This window comes from Diabrotica undecimpunctata, chromosome 1 (genome assembly GCF_040954645.1).
Source record: "Diabrotica undecimpunctata isolate CICGRU chromosome 1, icDiaUnde3, whole genome shotgun sequence".
Classification (NCBI taxonomy): domain Eukaryota; kingdom Metazoa; phylum Arthropoda; class Insecta; order Coleoptera; family Chrysomelidae; genus Diabrotica; species Diabrotica undecimpunctata.
In genome coordinates this window covers 88,127,860-88,150,926 of record NC_092803.1, presented here as the reverse complement: position 1 = coordinate 88,150,926, position 23,067 = coordinate 88,127,860, and the positions used below count along the sequence as shown (strand labels likewise).

At 31.4% G+C, this 23,067-nt stretch overlaps 2 protein-coding genes across 9 annotated transcripts in view; one reads left to right on the top strand and one right to left on the bottom strand.

Annotated features, from left to right (window-relative positions):
* Window positions 1-23,067, bottom strand: part of LOC140451284 (angiomotin-like protein 1) — an 880,806-nt gene that overhangs the window by 550,203 nt on the left and 307,536 nt on the right. The window lies entirely within an intron of this gene.
* On the top strand, window positions 2,542-4,355 carry LOC140439568 (uncharacterized). Its single transcript, XM_072529557.1, has 2 exons — window positions 2,542-2,716; window positions 2,805-4,355. Exon 2 carries the CDS (start codon window positions 2,943-2,945, stop codon window positions 4,110-4,112), a length of 1,170 nt encoding a protein of 389 aa, XP_072385658.1. The 5' UTR covers window positions 2,542-2,716; window positions 2,805-2,942; the 3' UTR covers window positions 4,113-4,355.

Sequence of the window (23,067 nt, the reverse complement as noted above, 5' to 3'; positions counted from 1 at the left end):
GTATATACTAACCCAAACCGTCAACATACTTGTTGTTGCAGTTATGTATTACGATCAACTTAAAGGTTATGCACGACTTCCCTCGTATAGGTACACAGGCATGCACCCGTGCGGGAGAAAAAAGATTTGTCATAACGTTACATTTTGTCACATTTTAACGTTGAATATTTTATGGTCCCCTTTGGATTATAAAACGAATGATCGTTACTAAATAACTTTACAAAGCGAGTCGTTTGCTGGGTATTAAAGAAACGTCTATGGCCATCATATAATTTTACGCTATTTCACGTTCTACGACGCATTCCACGTTTGACACACTGTCTTGTTTAGTTTTCTGTCATTTTATTTGTTAAATCCTATCTCATTCTCGTCACAGTGTCAAGGAGCAGTAAATGTGTGCAGTGAACGGGAGGAATATGTTTAACAGTGAACGTTGGAGATTTTTCGAGTCTTTCATATTTTCTTCTTTGAGTGCCTCTCCTATCGGAGATTGGATATCATTAGGGCGATTCTAATTTTATTTACTGCTGTTTTGAATAATTCACTCATCACTAACTCATCAGGTGGCCAAAGTGTTTAAGTTTTCTCTTTTTTATATTCAGTATAACTTCTGGATCGTTATGTATTCTACGTATTACCCCTTCATTTGTAATTTTATCCACTCAACTTATTTTTAGTATACGGCAGTAGCACCACATCTCAAAGCTTTCAAGATTTGTAACATTCTTCTGTTTAAGAGTCCATGCCTCAACACCGTAAAGCTAAGTACTGAATACATACTAAGTAGTTAACTAAAAGTGGACGTATGCAAAGAGATGTATGACGTAATCGTATGGTATTCGCTAAATCCTGTCACGTAATATGCCACATACCTCTGTGCGTAAATTCGTTTTATTGCTGCCAGTTTAAGGTGTTATTAGATGCAGCCATGTTGAATTTCTCTCCACTATCGTATTATCTTCGTTAAATCTTATCATTTAGGCTCCATATATCCTGATTAGACCTATAGGACCGGAGGTACGCAACTAAGGCTCTTTTGACATAACATATATAGGAGCAAAGATATATACCTAAGGTCCTTTTGACGTGTTGATGTATTTGATTTCTACGTCGTAGTATTCTATTGGTTAAATGTTACCATTTGAGGTACTGTACGTCACGATTGGACTAATAGGATCGAAGATACATAACTAAGGCCCTTTTGCCAGGCTACTCTATTTAATTTTTGTATCTCATTGTATTCTATTAGTTTAATTCTATCATTTGAGGTACGAAACGTCACGATTGAACTAATAGGACCGCAGACACATAACTAAGGTCCTTTTGATAAGCTGATGTATTTTATTTTTCTATCTTATTGTATTCGATTGGTTAAATCCTATCATTTGAGGTACTGTACGTCACGATTGGGCTACTAAAAACGAAGATACGTAACTAAGGTCCTTTTAACATTTTGCTGTATTTGATTTCTATCTCATTGTATTCTATTAGTTAAATTCTATCATTTGAGGTATCGTACGTCACGATTGGACTAATAGGACCGCAGATACATAACTAAGGCCATTTTGACATGCTACTTTATTTAATTTTTATACCTCATTGTATTTTATTTGTTAAATACTTTCATTTGAGGTACTGCACGTCACGATTGGACTAATAGAACCGAAGATACGTGACTACGGCCCTTTTGACATGTTGCTGTATTTAATTTTTTTATTTCATTTTTTTCAATTCGTTAAATCCTGTCATTTGAGATACTGTACGTCACGATTGGACTTATAGAAACGAAGATATATAATTAAGGCCTTTTTGACATGCTGCTATATTTGATTTTTCTGTCTTATTGTATTTTATTGGTTAAATCCTATCATTTGAGGGGCTGTACGTCGCGACTGGACCAATTGGAGCGAAGATACAATAGGTAGTTGCAATATATCATAACCCGTTACTTTTAACCAACCATGATGCCAGAATGATTTGTGGATGAAAAGAATATATATATATATATATATATATATATATATATATATATATATATATATATATATATATATTCTTAAATTTACTATTTCATTGTGGGTAATATTATATTCAACAGCGATGCCAAATTTCTGATGCTAAAATGATTGATAATGAAAGTGGGATATACATTTTCATGTATATAATGGCAGCGAGTAAACGGTAAAACCCTGAACTAAATATATATAATATTTTCACTGTACCATCATTTTAGACTCAAACATTTTCTGGAATAAACTTGTATAACTCAGTAAGGGATAAAAAGAGAAAGCGGATATTTTAAAATATCAACACGGTATCAACACTCTAATCAATGAGATGGTTAAAATTCTTGTAACAAGTACAGGAAAAAAGTTATTAAGGTCTTGTAAAGTAGCGTCGATATACAGATGCTACTTTGCAAGACGATGCTAAATTGATGGTAAAAGCATAATGTATCGATGCGAAAATGATAGTATGATGTATATATATATATATATATATATATATATATATATATATATATATATATATGTAAAAGTAAACCTATGTTTATTTTAAGTGAAACAGCAGGGCTTAGTTATTTTTAGTTATTTAAAGTTTTAGGTTGTATGACTGTTTAAGTTTTATTGACATTGACATATTGTAAATTGTATGGTACAATTGTCAAATTACTTAATGGCGTAAGAAATAGCATTGTTCTTGATTCTCTTTTTAGGTTTGTATATTTGTTAAGTTATTTTAGTTATGTTATTATTGTTAATAATTTATATTGTAGAATTTTAACGATAATAAACTCTTTTTAGACGAATTCAAACTGCTATCTCTTCACATGAATAAGGGTATGATATTACACTTATAAATCAAGAACTTAAGCTGATAAAAAAAATATAGTGATAACTATAAATTTCCAAGCCGTTATTTGGATAAAACGATATTTAAGAATGAATTTTACATCAATGAGAATTTGCATGGCTATAGAAGCAAACAGTAGTGATAGTAAGAAAAATGTATATAAATTTAAGTGGCTGCAGCCAACAGGGTCCCGTTTTTATTATGAAATCCCCTTTGAAAAACAACTTCAAATTGATCATTCTGAACTATTTCATCTGAAAAAAGTGAAGAATATATTAGCATCTATGAAAACAAGAGGATCCTTTAGAACATGTACTATAGCATTAGAAGACAATTTGAAGGAGATTTATTTTGATTCAGATGGTGATGTGGTTTATCAAAGTGAGTACTTACAACAGACCTTATTACCAGTGTATGAGAAGATAGAAACAGCTGAACAATTTCCATCATTTGCTGAGTTGCTCCAGAAATTTAATGACACAAATTTACCTAAAGTTGAAAAGAAAAATTTAAAAAAAATAAAAGATGATTTTGTACTTCGAAATTTTGATGGAAATAATGTTCCAATGAATTCATGGCTCAAGACCTTCGAATCAGAATGTTTGCGATGTGAGGTGGTTGCTGATGAAGACAAGATTTTGATTCTACGTTTGTTTCTTGATGGAATAGCAAAAGAATGGTTTGAATCAAAAATAATAACATTAGGCTTAGATAACAGTTTTGAGGTATGGAAAATTAATTTTTTAGATAGTTTTTGTGAAACAGGTTGGCATAATCATAGGCAAGCTTATTCTTTTAGGTATATAGGTGGTAGTATTGTTGATTATGCGTTTCGTAAAGAAAATTTATTGCTAAATATAAAGAATGATTTTCCCATTGATATACTAATTGATTTAATTGTAACAAATTTGCCAATTTATATACAAGATAATATTAATAGAGCTGACGTTACAACAATGGAAAAATTGGTAGGTGAATTACGAAAATTGGAAAGTTTAGTTATAAAAAAGAAGAATAAATTGGAGACAAAACCAAATTTTTATCAAAAATCTACTATAATACCAGAAGAACAGAAAACTACTTGTCAATATTGTGATAGAAAAGGATTCCCTGGGAGGTTTCATCCAGAGGCAATATGCCGTTTAAAGCAAAAAGATAAAAAGGTAACAAAAGAAAACAAATCAAATGATATTAAATATATTAATAATATTGCTATACAGGAGACATTAAATGAAACAGTAACTGAACAAAAAAACTAGATTTGCTGCCATTGATCAAATTAAAAGTATTCCTAAATAATAAAGAATTATGTGGAGTTTATGACCCAGGCTCAAATGTTACTCTTCTGAATTCGAAGGTGGCAAGAAAGTTAGGATTAGATATTCAAGAAGATAGGAATATGTTTAAAACGATAAATGGCAGAACAAATTTTACAGGAAAACTAATTGCAAAACTGAAAATTAATAAAATTGAGAAAAATATTAATCTTTTTGTAATTAATGATGAATATTTTGAGTATGATATTCTACTCGGATTAGATTCTATTTTAAATTTTCAAATGAAACAAGATTTTGATTTAGAGATTTATCAAAGATTATACGGAAAAATTGAAGAAAAAATCGAAAAATTTAATTATAATATTAATATTACAGAATACTCCATAAACTTTAATGAGGGAATTCCCACAGAACTTTTTGAAGCAAAATTACAACATTTATTGCCATATCAGAAAAATAAAATAGAAATATTATTAAATAAATATGACAATATTTTTGCAAAACATAAATTTGACATTGGGCAGGTTCAAAATAATGAAGCTCAAATTAAACTTTTAGAACATAAATTTGTTGCAAAAAGACCCTATAGATGCTCGATAGAAGACCAAAAAGAGATAGAATTTCAAATAGGACAATTATTAAAAGCAAATTTAATAGAAGAATCATCTTCACCTTTTGCAGCACCTGTTACATTGGCTTTTAAAAAAGATGAAGGATCTAAAACAAGATTGTGCATTGACTTTCGTGAGTTAAACAAATTAATTATTCCTGAACCCCAACCTTTTCCTTTAATTGACGAGATTTTGACCAAAACAAGGAATGCTAGGTTCTTTACTACTTTAGATATAAATTCTGCTTTTTGGTGTATTCCAGTTCGGATAAAAGATAAATACAAGACAGCCTTCGTTACCCAAAGTGGTCATTGGCAATGGAAATGCTTACCTTTTGGGCTTAAAACATCTCCCGCAATATTTCAAAGAATTTTAAGTAATATTATCAGGAAGCATAATTTAAATTCATTTTGTATAAACTACATAGATGACATTTTAATATTCTCATTATCATTTGAAGAACACTTAGACCATATAGAAAGACTTATGAAAGCAATTATTGAAGAGGGATTTAGGCTCAAACTTCTAAAATGTAATTTTGCAAGAGAAGAGGTTAAATATTTGGGACACATTGTGGGACACAATTCAGTTCGTCCGTTACATGATAATTTAATATCGATCAGAGATTTTCCAGCACCAGACACGAGAAAAAAAGTACGACAGTTTTTGGGAAAAGTAAATTTTTACCACAAATATATAAAAGATTCAGCTAGGTTATTAGAGCCACTACATAATTTACTTAGAAAAGATATCAAATTCCACTGGTCTTTAAGCTGCCAAACAGCTTTTGATAGGGCAAAGAATATCCTCTGTTCTGAACCTATACTAGCCATTTTTAACCCAAATGCTCCTACAACTATATATACAGATGCTAGTGTTCTAGGAATTGGTGCGGTTCTGAAACAAAAACAAAGAGATGGAGAAATGAAACCCGTAGCATACTTTTCAAAAAAATTGAACAAATATCAAAAAAATAAAAAGGCTATTTTTTTAGAATGCCTGGCAATTAAAGAAGCAATAAAATTTTGGCAATACTGGCTAATGGGAAGAAAATTTCTCGTTATTACTGATCATAAACCCCTTGAGGGAAGAGAACTTCGTACAAGACCAGATGAAGAATTAGGAGATATGACACATTTTCTTTCACAATTTGACTTCGACATTAAATATGAACCTGGAAAAGAAAATGTAGAAGCGGACTGCCTTTCTAGAAACCCAGTGTTGGAAAATATGAAAAATGCAGAAACATTCATAAGAACAGTAAACCTAGTCACATTAACTGAGATAAAACAAGACCAAAATAATAATCGACAAGTTATAGATACAATGAGAGGAACAATTTTGAACCAAGATATATTTTATAAATTAAGGAAGAATGAAAAAAGAATAATTTTATCCAAAGATTTTGGAAAAGAGTTAATAACAAAAGTTCACAAATTTTATGGTCATATTTGTGCTGGTAAAGTAACAAACAAAATTAGAAATTTTTACTACATTAAGAATATAGATTCACTAGCAAAGGATATCTGTCAAAAATGCGAGATCTGCTGTAAAAATAAAACAAGAATCGGTCCAAAATATGGTCTTCTGTCACAATTGGGTCCAGCAAAAGAACCTTTTCAGATAATGTCCTTAGATACAATAGGAGGATTTGGTGGCAATCGTTCGACAAAAAAATACCTCCACTTACTTGTAGATCACTTCACCAGATATGCGTTTGCAGTTACTTCTAAAAATCAGACCACAGATGATTTCATAAAATTAATCGCCAAAATTCAAGATAAACACCCCATAAAAACATTATTAACAGATCAGTATCCAGGAATTAATTCCAAAATATTTAGAAATCATATGAAACATTTAAATATTCAATTAATTTTTACAGCAGTAGACTGTCCATTCTCGAATGGATTAAATGAAAGACTTAATCAGACATTAGTTAACAGAATAAGATGCAAACAAAATGAAACTAGAATTCGAGCATGGACAAAAATAGCTGAAGAATGTATAGAGGAATACAATAAAACAGATCATTCCGTAACCGGATATAGCCCAGAATATTTGCTTTTTGGAAAAGCAGATCCGATTGTTCCCGAGGAACTGTGTGAGACAACAAATGTATCAAAAGATAAAGAAATAGCCTATAAAAATTCGGTACGACATCATGAATATAATAAAAAACTGTATGACAAAAATAGAAAATCCTATGAATTCAAAGAGGGAGATTGGGCATAATGTAGAAAATAAATCAAAACTAAATAGAAAAAAACTTGACGAAGTAAGAGTAGGTCCATTTCAAATAAAAAAACAAATTTCAAATACATTATATGAAGTAGATATTGGATACAAAAAGAATGATATGAATTATTTCCATATTTCAAAATTGATGCCTTGTGATAAACCATATACTTAGATGGTTTATCATACCTTTTTAGTAGGGGGATGTAAAAGTAAACCTATGTTTATTTTAAGTGAAACAGCAGGGCTTAGTTATTTTTAGTTATTTAAAGTTTTAGGTTGTATGACTGTTTAAGTTTTATTGACATTGACATATTGTAAATTGTATGGTACAATTGTCAAATTACTTAATGGCGTAAGAAATAGCATTGTTCTTGATTCTCTTTTTAGGTTTGTATATTTGTTAAGTTATTTTAGTTATGTTATTATTGTTAATAATTTATATTGTAGAATTTTAACGATAATAAACTCTTTTTAGACGAATTCAAACTGCTATCTCTTCACATGAATAAGGGTATGATATTACACTTATATATATATATATATATATATATATATATATATATATATATATATATATACATCCGTCTAACAATTGGAAGTCCATACATTACCAATATACCGACAACTCGACCAATATACCAACAATCGGACGTCCATATATGGACGTCCGATTGTAATCCATAGAAAATTCGACTTTCCTGACATACACAAACATGTTAAATAAATTTTAGGTGGCTCTGATATTGACGCCAAAATGAAATTTTCATGGTATTATACGTATACTTCGATCGCCTGGTGACGATGGACTCGTTATTGAGGCAATAAAAGCAGGAGGAGAAATTCTATTAAAATCAGTAAGCGAACTGTTTAATAAATGCTTACATGCGGGTACGATTCCTAAAGACTGGAACAATGCAGTGATAGTCTTGTTACACAAAAAAGGTGATATTACTAAATTAGAAAATTATAGACCCATCAGCCTCTTGACACATATGTATAAACTCTTTATGAAAATCTTAACAAAGAGACTAACACCTAAACTTGATTTCTATCAGCCCAAAGAACAGGCAGGCTTTAGGAGAGGATATGGCACAAATGACCATTTGCACACCATAAAGATCTTAATTGAAAAATGCATCGAGTACAACATACCACTGGTTCTTGCATTTGTCGATTACGAGAAGGCTTTTGATACTGTAGAGTTTGAAACCGTACTGGAAGCCCTAAATCAAAGCCGAATAGATTACAGGTACACGTCAATACACGTAATCAAAAACATATACGAGAACGCTACATCAAGTATACGACTACACGAAGACACAGAAAAATTCAGCTTAGGTCGAGGAGTAAGACAAGGAGACAATATTTCACCAAAATTGTTCACGGCAGCTCTAGAGTCAATATTTAAGAACACCCAATGGCAAGATATGGGCATCAATATAGATGGAGAAAGATTAAATCATTTGAGGTTTGCAGATGATGTCGTATTAATCGCAGATAACTTACAGGATACAGTTTCTATGCTACATTCGCTTAAAAGTCTGTCTGAAAGAGCAGGATTAAAGATAAACTTTGAGAAAACTAAACTTATGACAAATCTCGTAATGAGTGGAAATATAACTATCGACAATAATACCATACAACAAACAGACACTTACAAATATCTGGGACACGAGATCAAAATAAACAGAGACAATCAAACAAATGAAATACAGAGGCGAATAGGCCTGACATGGGCAGCATTTGGCAAACTAAGCCATATTCTAAAAAGTTCAATTCCCATGTGTCTCAAGCGAAAAGTTTATAACCAATGTGTTTTGCCTGTACAAACTTATGGAGCAGAGACTTTAACACTCACGCAGAAATCTGCGAATAAACTAAGAGTTACACAACGAGCCATGGAACGTGCAATGCTGAATGTGAGCCTCCGAGACCACATAACAAACCGACAAATCAGGCAAAGATCAGGAGTTCAAGACGTCATCGAAAGAACCACGAGACTTAAGTGGAACTGGGCAGGACACTTAGCCAGAACACAAGATGGACGATGGACAAGACGAATTATGGAATGGAGGCCCAGAAATTATAAAAGAAGCCGAGGACGACCACCGACTAGATGGACCGACGACATAAAAAGAGTAGCGGGAAACTGGCTACAAGCGGCCCAGTGTAGAGAACACTGGAAAGAACTGAGGGAGGCCTATGTCCAGCAGTGGACGGGATTGGCTGATTGATGATGATACGTATACTATTAGTTCAATAAAATATCTTTTGAGTGCGCCACTATCATTTTAAAATATATATATCATTATGTTAACATAATATACTTCTCCCCATTTCATCGACAATCGGCCGTCCAAAAAACTGGCAACAAGGTAAGTGACTGGTTTATGGCAAATATGCTGTTAGGTATAATATTTTTTAGTTATTGAGATACAATATGATCGGAAGGTTATTTCCAGCTGAATATGTAAGTTGTAATATTTCAGATGTTTTGTAAGTTCTAATAAAATAAATATTTACAGTATCACTGTACTTCAACCAATGGCAGAAACTTGAAAAAAAGTAACTGGTTCTGTAATAAACCACTATCTCCTATAAAAGATGTTTTGAATGACGGACGAAACAATTCACCAGTGAAAGAAATGGAAGATAGTTTACAAGATCGTAGCGTAACTTCGTCCGGGGATTCCAGTGTGGAACAATTATACAGAGAAGTAGGTTCTTATAATTATATAAAATTAAAGTAAATTGAAGTAATCGGGATATAATTTATTATGACAACGTAAAATAAATATTTGCGTACACGCAATTTATGAAATAAAAAAAGCTTGTATTCACACGTAATTTTTTTTTTGTTTAAAAAGCTTTTAAATCAAATTTTTATACATAAATACCTACGAGCTATTTTTTCATTTCATAATTTATTGTAGCTCCAGTAGACATAAAATTTAAAATTGATTTTCTTTTATTTAATTGTACACAACTTTAGTATAGGTTCTTCTTCTTCTTCTTATTGCATTATAACTCTGGATGGGTCTTTGCCTGTTTGACTATTTCACTCCATTTAGACTTCTCTCGTGCTGCGTCTTACTTCTCCATTGTAAGTATTATGTTCATGGTTTTCAGATCGTCTTCGACGGTATCCAACCATCTCATTCTGGGTCTTCCTCTCTTTCGCCTTTCTGGTGGTTTCCATTGTAAAATTTTCTTTGTTGATTTTGGGTCTTTTAATCTTTGGACATTACACCGCCATACCTACCTCCGATTTTAAATCGTACAATATCGTGCCTTTCGTTTATTTCATTGATCTCAACGTTCTTCTGATCCTCCAAGTGCCATCATCTTGTACTGGTCCATATACTTTTTTTAATATCTTTCTATAAAATATCTCAAGATGTTCTTCATCTTTTTTTGTCATTAACCAGGTCTCACACACATCCATAGGTTGCTACAGGTCTAATTCATGTTCTGTAAATAATCATGATGGCCCTTCTGTCTAATAATTTTGATTTCATCTGTCATGTGCCCACTCGTTCGAAGTTGTATTTATCTCTAGCGATACTGTTTTCATTAAGTGCGTTCGCCAAAACTGTCGGCGACTTTTTGTACACGACAACGCATGCACACTTTAATTCCACATATTATATATATTTATTTAATGTATTATCGTTGATTGATAAATATACCAGTATATTAATAGTTAATAATTAATTAATAATATTAATTAATAGTAAATATACCTTTATATTTATCAATCAACTGTATTATTTATATTATTTTAATGTGCGCATGCGTTGTCGTGCACAAAAAGTCGCCGACAGTCTCAGCGAACGCACTTAATATCAAGCGTTCTTTTGACAGTCATATACTTGGTCTTTGTTTCATTTATTTGTCGTCCTCTTTTTGTGCTTCACAATCAATTTCCTTTAACGCCCCTATGAGACGTTGTTTGCTCCTGCTGATGATGGCTACATCATCTGCATAAGCAGTTATTTGTATTGACTTGGTGTTTATATGACTCCTTTCACATTCGTTTTTCGGATGACCGCTTCAAGGATTAGGTTAAACAGCATGGTTGATAGTGCATCTCATTTGTGCACATTAATGTCAAATAATAGCGGTGTCAGTCCTCCATCGACCCTAACTAACTGTGGCTTTTGGCTACTGTAATGCCATTTTTATGAGACTGATATATTTATTAGGTATACCTAGGTTACGAATATCTTCTAGCATTTTGTTTCTTTTAACACTATCAAAACCTTGCTCAAAATCTATACAGTGTGACAAAGTCAAATGGAATAAATTCATTATTTCGTAAACCGGCGACTTTAAGGAAAAATCCCGAACCAAGTCGATTTTTATTTTTAAATTATGATTTTTTGGCATATTTATCATACTAGTGACGTCATCCATCCAGGTGTGATGACGTAATTGATTCTCTATTCAGTAATATAAACATTGACATAATTATTTATACAGGGTGTCTAAAAAAAATTACACAAAAAGAAGAGTGTATGTAATTTGTCTAATTCAAAATACATTTTACTACTATTATAAAACAGAAAAAAAATGTTTATTTCACAAATAAACATTGCTTTTCGCATAAATTAAATGTTCAAACTTCCAAGAGGCAGGTGAGTGGCAGCTTGAACATTGAATTTAAGCGAAAAGCAATGTTTACTTCTCAAATATTAATTTTTTTCTGTTTTCTGATAGCAGTAAAACGTATTTGAATTAAATAAATTACGTACATTCTTCTTTTTGTGTAAATTAATTTAATTAAAAAAAAAATTAACCAAGTTTCCAACAGAGGCTTTATCAAAACTATTTGTCGAATAAGAAGCAATCACTATATGACTCCAGTCTACAAAAGAAAAATATGACTTGTAGATAATGATGAATGTTTATGTGGGGAGCTAGCTCATCTACAACAATATGCTGTTAGAATGTCCTCTACATTTTATTGAAATATCAAACTTCTATACCAATCTAGTTCAAGTTAATGTTCAATTACCTTCTAATCTTACATATCTTTTAGAGTCAAAGAATCTAGATGTATATAAAATTTTATACAGTCATATTAATTGTTTAAAATTAAAGCTCTAAAAAAATAAAATAATATAAAAAGTTATTAAGAAGATGTAAACTTACTTTACTTAGCGTAGTAAAAAAGAATATACAAAAAAATACATAAAAAAACAAAAAAAACTAAATAAGGAAAAAATAATAAAAAAATACAATACAAAAAAATAGCAATAAAAAATAGAATAAAACAAAAAAAAACAGAGTAAAAAAATTTAGTAGTAATAGTTTTAAATGTAGATACCAAGCACATCTTTTGTAAAAGAGAGAACTCAAAACAACCTGGCCAGTTGGTTGCTAAAACCAGTACCTACCAATAAAACACACACACATAATTTCAAGCCTGGTCTACATGATTGTGTGGTTTCTAGTTTCTTTTACTTTTTTGTAGAATTTTCTACTTTCGTGTTTGTTGTTACGCTTTAGAATCTCTTGAACTTGTTTTTTCAGAGCCTATCTTTTCTTTCTTTTACATTTTCTAGTCGCTTTTATTCTGTTCTCGCTATAAATTTCCCTGTTATATCTAGTATTCCTTTGTAATTGTTCAAGTCTAGCTTGACTTTTTTCTTCTACCGCTGTTCTACATTCATCATCATACTATTCCGCATTTCTTTCTCTCTTAGCTTCATCAATAGTTTCCTCTGCAAAAAAACTCCTCTATCAAAAACTATACAGGGTGTCAATTTGAAAAGTTGCCACCCTCTATAATTTGGTGCCTATAGAAAAAAAAATATGCAAAAACACGTCAAATTTATCTGTAAGGAGGACATTTTGTAGACCAGTTTTCAACTAAATTACATCAACCCTTTAGCGGGGGAGGACACAACCCACAAAATCTTTAATGGAAAGGGGGATTGAGTGATACTTCATTTTAAAGGTCGTTCAATTAACTTTTCAAAAATACCAAACTTTATATTTCTTTTCAGTACTTTTGGAAAAATATTAGACTCAATACTCCAAAAAATTTTGGAGTTCTGAACTGGATACTTAATATCTTTACGGATTTAGTTGACTTTTCCAAATTTATACTGAAAATAAATACAATGTATGTGGTATTTTTGAAAAGATAATTGAACGGCCTTTAAAATGATGTATCACTCAACCCCTCTCTCCATTAAAGATTTTGGGATTTGTGTCCGCCCCCGTTAGAGGATTGGTGTAATTTAGTTGAAAACTGGTCTACAAAATGTCCCCCTCACATATAAATTTGACGTGTTTTTGCAAATTTTTAGATTTTCCATAGGGACCAAATTAAAGAGGGTGGCAACTTTTCAAATTGACACCCTAAAATTCATATTTTTAATGTGTCATTAAGAATTTTTTTGATTGCATCCATTTAATTTATTAAGTAAAAAATATGTTTATCGTGTACATTCGTTATCAGTCTATTTTTTTACCGAGTTTTTTTTTCCTAGGATGTATGCAGATTTGAAAGTGAAGCAGAGAATTCTCCTGTTGACGATTCTATTAACGATCCGAACTTTTCACCAAGCAGTGAAGATTCCGACTGTGAATCAAATGAGCGTTCTAGTAACTCTGCTGAATCTCATGACAATCAGAATATTTTGGGCATAACTTCTAATGTCATTAATAATATAGAAAATTTACCCTATGATAATTACGGTGAAAATTCGAAGGTAAATTTCTAATGCATTTATTACCTGCTTTAGATTAACTTTTTTTGTTTTAGGCTGAACTTAAGAAAGAACGAATCGGAAAGAAAATTACTGAAGATTTCTGTTACTTTTGTGAGAGTTTAGTGAAAAATTTTGCGCGACACATTAAAAGAAATCACTCTGTAGAGAACGAAGTACAGAAGATCTTGTCTTTACCAGCGGGTTGTAAGCCGCGTAAAGATTTAATTACCACTCTAAGAAAACGTGGTAATTTTCTTAATAACAATCACATTCAAAAACAAGTTAAAAAACCAAATTTAACAAATATTATTTTAGTACCGTGTAGCAACTGTTTGGGTTTCTATTCATCAAAAATGTTATGGCGACATAGAAAATAATGTCCAGGAGCAACAAAAACTAATTCAAAAATTGATGGGCAAAATATTTTATTGAAAGGTCTACGGGTAGATCCAGAACTTCAGCAGAAAGTATTTCCAAGAATGAGACCCGACGAAATATATATGGCTGCTAAAAAGGATACTTTAATTTGTGCTTTTGCAGCAAGATACCTAAAGCAACATAGGGAAACCCATCTTATAAATGTAGCTTCACGTAAAATGCGTGAATTAGCAAAATTATTAATTGAGGTGAGGAAAATGGAAAGCACTGTAAAAGATTTATTTGAAGCTTTACATCCTAAATATTTTGACACGTTAGTAGCAGCAACAAAAACAGTCGCAAAATACGATCCACTTAACAATTATTATAAGTCATCTACGTATGCTTTAAACATTATCATTAAAACAATGCTGCGATATTGCTATATTACAAGCACTTAAAAGAAAACAGAATTTTGGAAATATGTCGACAGCTAATGCCGAGGCTGATTTAAAGACTACTATTCAACTTATAGAATCTCACTGGAAATTTGAAGTCTCTTATCAAGCTAATAATGATTTATCTGTGAAAAAATGGAACAAGGTAACTATAGTTCATCTGGCAAGTGACCTTAAATTATTAAAGGAATATCTAACTCGTAAAGCAAAAAATGCAAAGGAAGATTTATTAAAAGAGAATAAAAATAAAAGTCACTATATAACTCTCCTAAAATGTGTTTATTGTAAAATTTTGCTTTTAAATAGACGAAGACCTGGAGAGCTGCAAAGGTTACCACTGTACTTATATGAAAAAGCGGAAGCGCCTACTAATAAATATGAAGAATTTGATTTAGTTGTTTCACCCTGTGAGAAAATTTTAATGCAGCGATTTAGAAGAATCGTAATACGAGGAAAATGGGGTAAAGGTGTACCAGTACTGTTCAGTTGTGATGTGCAGGAACAAATAGAAACATTGCTTAAGTTTCGTGATAATTTCGTAGGTTCTAAAAATTGTTATCTGTTTGGTAATCCAGGAACAATCGAACCAATAGCGGGCTATAAAGTTTTAAAACAATTTGCTAGGGAGTGTGGAGCTAAAAATAGTAATGCACTATCGGCAACCAGATAACCAGACTAAGAAAACATTTGGCTACATTGTTACAAATTTTTTCTATGACTGATCAAGATGTAGAACAATTGTCAACTTTCATGGGATACACTCCCGGAACACATAGGGGTTCTTATAGACTACCTGATGACGTTTATCAAACCTCAAAGCTTACAAAACTTCTTTTGTTAATGGAGCAAGGTTTAGCAGCAGAGCACAAAGGTAAAAGTTTAAATGAAATCAAGATAGATTTAGAAGACGATCTCCTAGCAGCAGAAAATGTAGAAGATTACGAAGATAATATGGAAATGGTAGTTTCTGCTGACGTACCTAAAGAAGGCGAACATAAATCGAAGCAACAAAAACAAAAAAGAGTTTTAATTAAATGGACGGAGGAACAAAAACAGGTTGTCCTTTCATTTTTTAAGGATCATATAAAGAAAAAAAGACCACCCAAAAGGATAGAAGTGGAACAACTCAAAGAAAAACATCAACAGCTACTTAGCAATAAGAATTGGCTAAAAATTAGCCAATTGTGCCAATTGTGTGTAGCCAAAGTGTTTATACAGAACACTTACTCTCAAAAATAAAATAAAGCATTATGTATTTAGACTATATGTAAGTACTTGAGAAAAAATTTAAGTTTTTAATGCACTATATGTTTATAAATAAATTGTTTATTTTTGCAATTTGTCTTTTTTCTGCGAACTTTAATATTTAATAGAAATAAAAAAAGAAAACAGTTATTAATGTATTAAGGCAGCAAAGAGAGAGTTTTTATCATGAATGTGAAATGTAATAAAAAAAATATTTAATAAGAAGATATGGGCCGAGATGCATGGTAGCTTTTTTAAATGACAAAATTGAAAAAAGATTTAGGTTAATGTTGAAAAAAAATAGAAACTGTTCAACTGTCACCTAGTGGCTAGTGTAGTATTGTTGCCAAGGTCTAAACTATGTTTTATACTTACTTAATCCTAAGCCTTTTTACGTTTGATGTACGATGGATGGAGTTGAGATCTATTTCCTTGCTTCCATTGTTTCCTATCGTGTATTAAATTTCCAAATTTCTCCCATGCCATTCCATTCGTTGCAGCTTCTTTTCTGATTCCGTCTATCCCTCTTGCTCTTGATCTTTCTTTCTTATCTTTCCCATGCATTTGTTTCCAGTCTTTCTCATTTTTTCATTTATTTCTCTATCCAATTAAGCGTTTTCGTCTATGATTGATCCCAGATATTTGTTTCCCATCCAATCTTATTTTATTTGCTTTTTTCGTACTAGCAATAATCAGAGTTTTTGGTTTTGTAGTCTCAATTTTCATATTCCTTGATGTTTGCCAACAATGCCATGTCATCTGCAAACATTAGTTCAGTCAGTTGTGTTTGTTTTCGTCTAGATATTAAATTTTTTATTTCCTCATTCAATACTAGTGAAAATAGTAGATTAATACACAGCCCTGCTTGACTTCTTGCCTTATAATAAATTCCTTAGGTTTTTACGATATTGGCATTAATTTTGTACAATACATATATTTTAATACTTTTGCTGAATTTTTGTCTACTCCTCTTTTCATATGTCTTCTCTTCGTATTCTGTCAAATGCATTCTCCAGATCTACGAAACATATGTGTTTGTCGTTATTCTTGATAACTACAGTCGGTTCACAATTTGTTGATAGCTCACTACAAGTTTAACCCTAATTAGAAAACTGAAATACAGAGAGGATAGGTAATACGATATACCTAAAACTGACGGTTTAAGACGTTTTCGACTAACCCACCTTATATCTGAAGGAATACAATACCTTATAATCCTATTACGGGGGTATTTTGAATGGATAGAGATGAACGACCAGTGTCGTAGAGTATATGATTGAAACATTTATTTGAACTAAATAAATATATTTTTTAAATTGTGCTTATGTAAATTGTATTTTTTAATAAAACTTATTTATTTTATTCAAAAATAAAAAGTTTCTTGCCATTTGTAAAAGATACATTTATTGAATTAAGGAAAAAGGCGCCAAATGTCGCCTGGCAAAATTTTCAATGTGTTTTAAATGTATCCATTATTTTCGAATCCGGAGAAAACTAATAAATATTTTTGAAAAATTTAAACGCAGAATGAAAGATTACATTATTACTCAGGGCAGGGCAAGTCCCTGAAAACTTCTACAATGTTTATTTTAATATGTTATGTAACAGGGGTGAAAATAAAAGAGAAAATATAGTACATATAATTTTTAATTGAAAATATTGCATGCAAAAGAAACTTTTTATTTATTCTAAAAAATATTTCATTCTTTCTTTAAATTTTTCAAAAATGCTGTTTAGTTTTCTCAGGATTTGAAAAAAAAATGGATACATTTAAAACACATTGAACATTTTGACAGGCGACATTTTGCGGCTTTCCCCTTTAATACCTTACGATTACAATAGAGTAAGATCCCAGAGCGATCAGACATAACTTATTTTGACACAGATGAAACCTTAGAGTCTCAGTAGCGGCTCGCGTGCTTTGAATACCTGCGTATTTATGAAATTTGCTGAGTGACACCTGGCCAGTTACCAGGTGAGAAAGGTAACTAAAAATAAGAGCTATTTAACTTAAATTTACATAACTGATTTTTATACATATTCTGTAGAATATTATTTTGAAAATACTGTAATAAGTTTCAGACACTTGTCATGGACCAGAACTTTTGTCAGACGCTTTAAAGCTCCACTAAAATTAAATGAACTTTACTTACTTTTACATGTCTGATTTTTAAATATGTTATTAATGGAACTATAATAAAGTTATATTTAATCAGTCAGACAAATTAAAATGACCAAACATCCCTCAAACACAAAAATTAGTTAACCAGAAGTATGAGCGCGAGAGTGCTGTGCTTGCATTTCAGAGTGAGTGAGAGGTCTATAACTCGGTTCTCCTTCTTTAACTCACAATCTGTTTCACTCTATGTTATTTTTAATCAATATTTCTCTCCTTCGATCAAAGGCTACAAAAGAGGCCTTCGTCATGAGTCTACTCAAATAGATTTTAACATTTCTGGTTCCGATCAAGTTAGACCGTAGGATTTTTCGCAAGAACTCAAAAATATCAATTTCATCAGGCCCTCGTTGATTTTTTTATTCAACACTGGACATCTGAAATGGTGCCATTTATTGAGAATAAACGGATATTAATTAATTCTAAACAATGTCATTCATACATCGTTGATAATAATACAGTTTTATCGAATGTTGATGACAATTTATCGTGTCCTGAACATGAAGAAGCTGACACTAAAATTGTTTTTCATATTTGTAATGTAGACGTTGAAGCAAATTTTGTTATTAGATGTTCTGATACTGACATTGCGATAATTATGTTGGACATATGCATAATTTAAAAAATGATGTTTCGAATGTATGGTTAAACGCAGGCACCAGAAATAACCAGGGATACATTAATTTGACAAAGGTTTACGAGTACTTGGGCCAATCTTTATGTAGAAGTTTGCCAGGGTTTCACGCTCTAACTGGATGTGACTTTAATCTTGCCTTTTTTAAAAAGGGTAAACAAAGACCATTCAATATATTAATGAAGAAACATGAATATCAGCGAGCTTTCATGCAGTTTGGAGAATCAGAGTTGTTTACCGATGAGCGCACCCAAAAAGATATTTTGAAAATAATCCAAAAATTTATCTGCGAAATTTATAGTTTTACTGATACGTGCAACATTAATGCTGCCCGGCTTCAATTGTTTTTAAATAATTACAGCGTATCTAATATTAACGAAGAATTCGATCGCAAAAATTTAAAAAATTTTAACGTTAGTGAATTCCTTCAAACTTCAGGTATTATACTTTGATTTCAGGTTTAGAATTTATTATGTTTGTGATTTTCTGCTTTTTAATTCTTTGAACTATTTTTTGTAGAAGAACCAGTCAGCAACAACATAACTGATAATGATGAACATGATGACTCGGATGAGCAGCATCATGATTGGTTGAATGATGAAAATTGTAATAATTGCGACAATGAATATGATGATTAAAATATGAAAAATGTTTGTTTCAATCAATCCCAGTTGAAGATTTTTTACAAAAATTATTTTTTTTTAAATTATCCTAACTAGTATCCTTTTACAATAAAGTAAATATAATTACTATTTAAATGGGAATAAGCCACAATTAAAGGTTAAAGTACGTTTATTGACGTTATTAAAATGCCACAAGAAAATAGCTTCAGAACAATAAAAAGTAAATATAATTTCTTATGAAACCAAATTGCTCCGATTTAATTAATTATCCCATATATATTCAATACATTAATTTATTTTAATATTTATCTTAATGCTAGAGTTCAATAGAGATGCAAAAATATTTAATCGGATCGAAAACAGTAAGTATTCTTAAAGTATTTGAATTTTTTACTTTAAGGCTCATACGCACAGCACTCTCGCGCTCATACTTCTGGTTAACTAATTTTTGTGTTTGAGGGATGTTTGGTCATTTTAATTTGTCTGACTGATTAAATATAACTTTATTATAGTTCCATTAATAACATATTTAAAAATCAGACATGTAAAAGTAAGTAAAGTTCATTTAATTTTAGTGGAGCTTTAAAGCGTCTGACAAAAGTTCTGGTCCATGACAAGTGTCTGACACTAATTACAGTATTTTCAAAATAATATTCTACAGAATATGTATAAAAATCAGTTATGTAAATTTAAGTTAAATAGCTCTTATTTTTAGTTACCTTTCTCACCTGGTAACTGCCCAGGTGTCACTCAGCAAGTTTCATAAATACGCAGGTATTCAAAGCACGCGAGACGCTACTGAGACTCTAAGGTTTCATCTGTGTGAAAATAAGTTATGTCTTATCGCTCTGGGATCTTGGACTACAACTATTATTACTTACCTTATATAATTACGATTAGAAAACTATTCAAATTCAAAATAAATAGGATCAATTTCGGAATCCGAGTCATCTTAAGGGTCAATAATTAGCGGTTGTGTCTCTACGGTCGCATCAATTATGTTATCAAGATCCCACATTTTTTGTTCTTCTTCTATTACATGCCTTACTGCATCTTTCCAGTTTTGTTCTGTAATATGTTGTAAAGACTCGTATAACAATTCACGTACAGCTTGTATTTTATATAACGTATTTTTTCTAGCCACATAACTTTTCATTTGTGTCCAAATGAGTTCAATTGGATTTATTTCGCAGTGGTAGGGTGGAAGTCTAAGGACTGTAATGTTTCGCCTTTCCGCCATTTTGTCAACTACGTATTCCTTGAACTTAGATTTGTGTTGCCGGGCAATTTTTAGAAGTTCTGCTTTTACCATTCCATCTTCGTAAGGCAGTAACTTATTCCGCAGCCAGTCAAGATTATCCTGTTTCTTCCACGCAGTCGTTGGAAGTCTTTCTACTAGTCGTGAATGATAAGGTGCATTATCTAATACTATAATTGAATTTGGTGGTATGTGTTCAATCATCTGCTCAAAATACTCTTCGAAAACATCAGCTGTCATCTCCTCGTGATAGTCTTTTGTGCTTTTGGACTGAAATTCCAACAAACCATGCTTAACAAATCCTTTTTCACTGCCAATGTGAGAAATTATTAATCTACTGCCTTTACCAGAAGGTGGGGAGATACCAGTAGACCAACCTTCCATAAAGGCTTGCCTGGAGCTTAATATATTTTTATCTGACCAAATTTTTTTTTAGAGTATGACCTGAGTTTACCCACGTTTCATCCTGGTAGAAGATGGGCCTTCCTTCAGCCCGGAATTTTCGTATGGATCTTAGATAATTTCTTCTCCAACATATTATCTCCTCCCGGTCAATCAAAAGTGATTTTCGGTCTGATTTCTCCCACCGGAAATTTAATTATTTTAAAACTTGCTACAATTTAGTTTGTCCGATATGAGGCAAATCCGGGTCGTCTCTAACTTCTTGTAAAATTTTGTTTAGGTTTGGTATTTCTTTTTTGAAAAAAAATCCATGAATTTTCCTTCGAATACCATTTTTGGCAAATTCATCAATTTCAATAGGCTTTTTCCCTCTCTTTAAGTGTTCGTTTGTGTTTGGGTTAGCTATACCGTGTTTTTTTCTTTCTGATAGGAACCTATATATAGTTGACTCTCCTACGCCAGTCATGTTGGCACACCTTTCGACTATGTTGCGAACAGTGTTTGTGGGATTCTAAGAAACCAGAGCATCGTGAACATTCAGGACAATAGTCTTCTCTCTTGGTGAATAGACAGACTTACTGACTGTACGCAACAGTACCGGTGTAAAACTTGATAATGTTGATGATGAAGCCATCACAAACAATCCAACAAAACGAGCACGAGCGAAAGGTACGTATATGTTCGTAGGTATATGGAATAAAAAATCACTCACGCACAGCATATAATTCGCAAAAGAAATATTCGAGACGCTAATTACTGCCGTAGACGCGGACACACCGACGAGCCGTAAATTACATGCGATCAAAAACGTACTAAACAAAAAAATTGTTTTCGTTCGTAATAACTTCACCCTTTTAAGTTAAGTTTCGAATATAAACTGAACAAACGAGGCACGTGGCCAAAGCATACCCATTATATTATTAAAAATCTGGGGAATTCCATCCTAATTATCTTGCAATGAATAGTACCTTCGGATATGAATTCCAGGTTTTCTAGTAAAGTGATTAAACGCGAAGATTAGTATTGAAATATCCAAAGAGATAAGGTATTCTTATTTACAAAATTGTTAATGGTTAAATTCTTATTTTTATTAATATAATATAATTACATAACATTAGCCGTGAAAGTTTTAATTGTTTTTTTGCTAAATATATTAGTATTAAAATATTATTAATATTATATATATATATATATATATATATATATATATATATATATATATATATATATAAACATCGAGAAAAGGAGTACGACCGTCAATCCAAAATAAACTAAGGTACACTCGAAGAGTGGTGGGTTTTTCGGTCAAAGTGGAGAAATAAAAGACAAAGAAGGTGGCTACTTCATCTATTTATTGAACACGTTTCGCTTTCTGCTCAGAAAGCATCATCAGTTCATCTAAAAAGAACAATATGAAACCAAACATCCATAGAGAAGTTACAACAAAAGTGTGTTACCTTACAAAGACATGTAGCAGTCAATGATGTTAAAAATATGAACAAACTTACGAAACTGGACATTCAGAGTTAACGTTGTATAAAATAATTAATTGAAACTAGGTATAGTTTGCAATTTAACAAAATTAGCACAGCAAAAGAACATGTGATAAAAATACATGTATAAAAAAGTTATTATAAAAACTTAAGTAAAAAACATTAAGGTTTATTTTAAAGTGTAAAGAACTAAAAAGATCATACGAATGCACTTCCAACAAATTTATTTAATAAATTAGATTTTAATTTTAACTTTAGGTAACATTATAAGATATTTAGATTAATAGTAATAAGATAAAATGAAGTTACAGAATATTTTAACTGACATCTTATCTAAATCTTATAATTATAATAACAACTTTAATATTGTTGATTCTTTTCATTTTAGTGAATTTATTAAACAGTATAACAGTAAAAAACAGTATTAAAAAATATTATATTATTATGTAATGAATTAACACCTCAGGAACGCCTACGGTTTACGACCGTTTTATGAGTTTGAGGCACATTTCGTGCTCTGAACAATTTATGAACGGAGAATAGTTTCTCACTCGCTTCTCTGATAGAGTATATGAGGTCTTCTGTGTTTTGATTCTGTTTGAATCCACATTGCCTATCTTACAGCTAGAACACTTAACAGGGCAGTAGTAGAATATTGGTGGTATTATGGCTGTTTCCTGCCTATTGGTACTTTTGTCTTTTTCAGTACTTCATAGA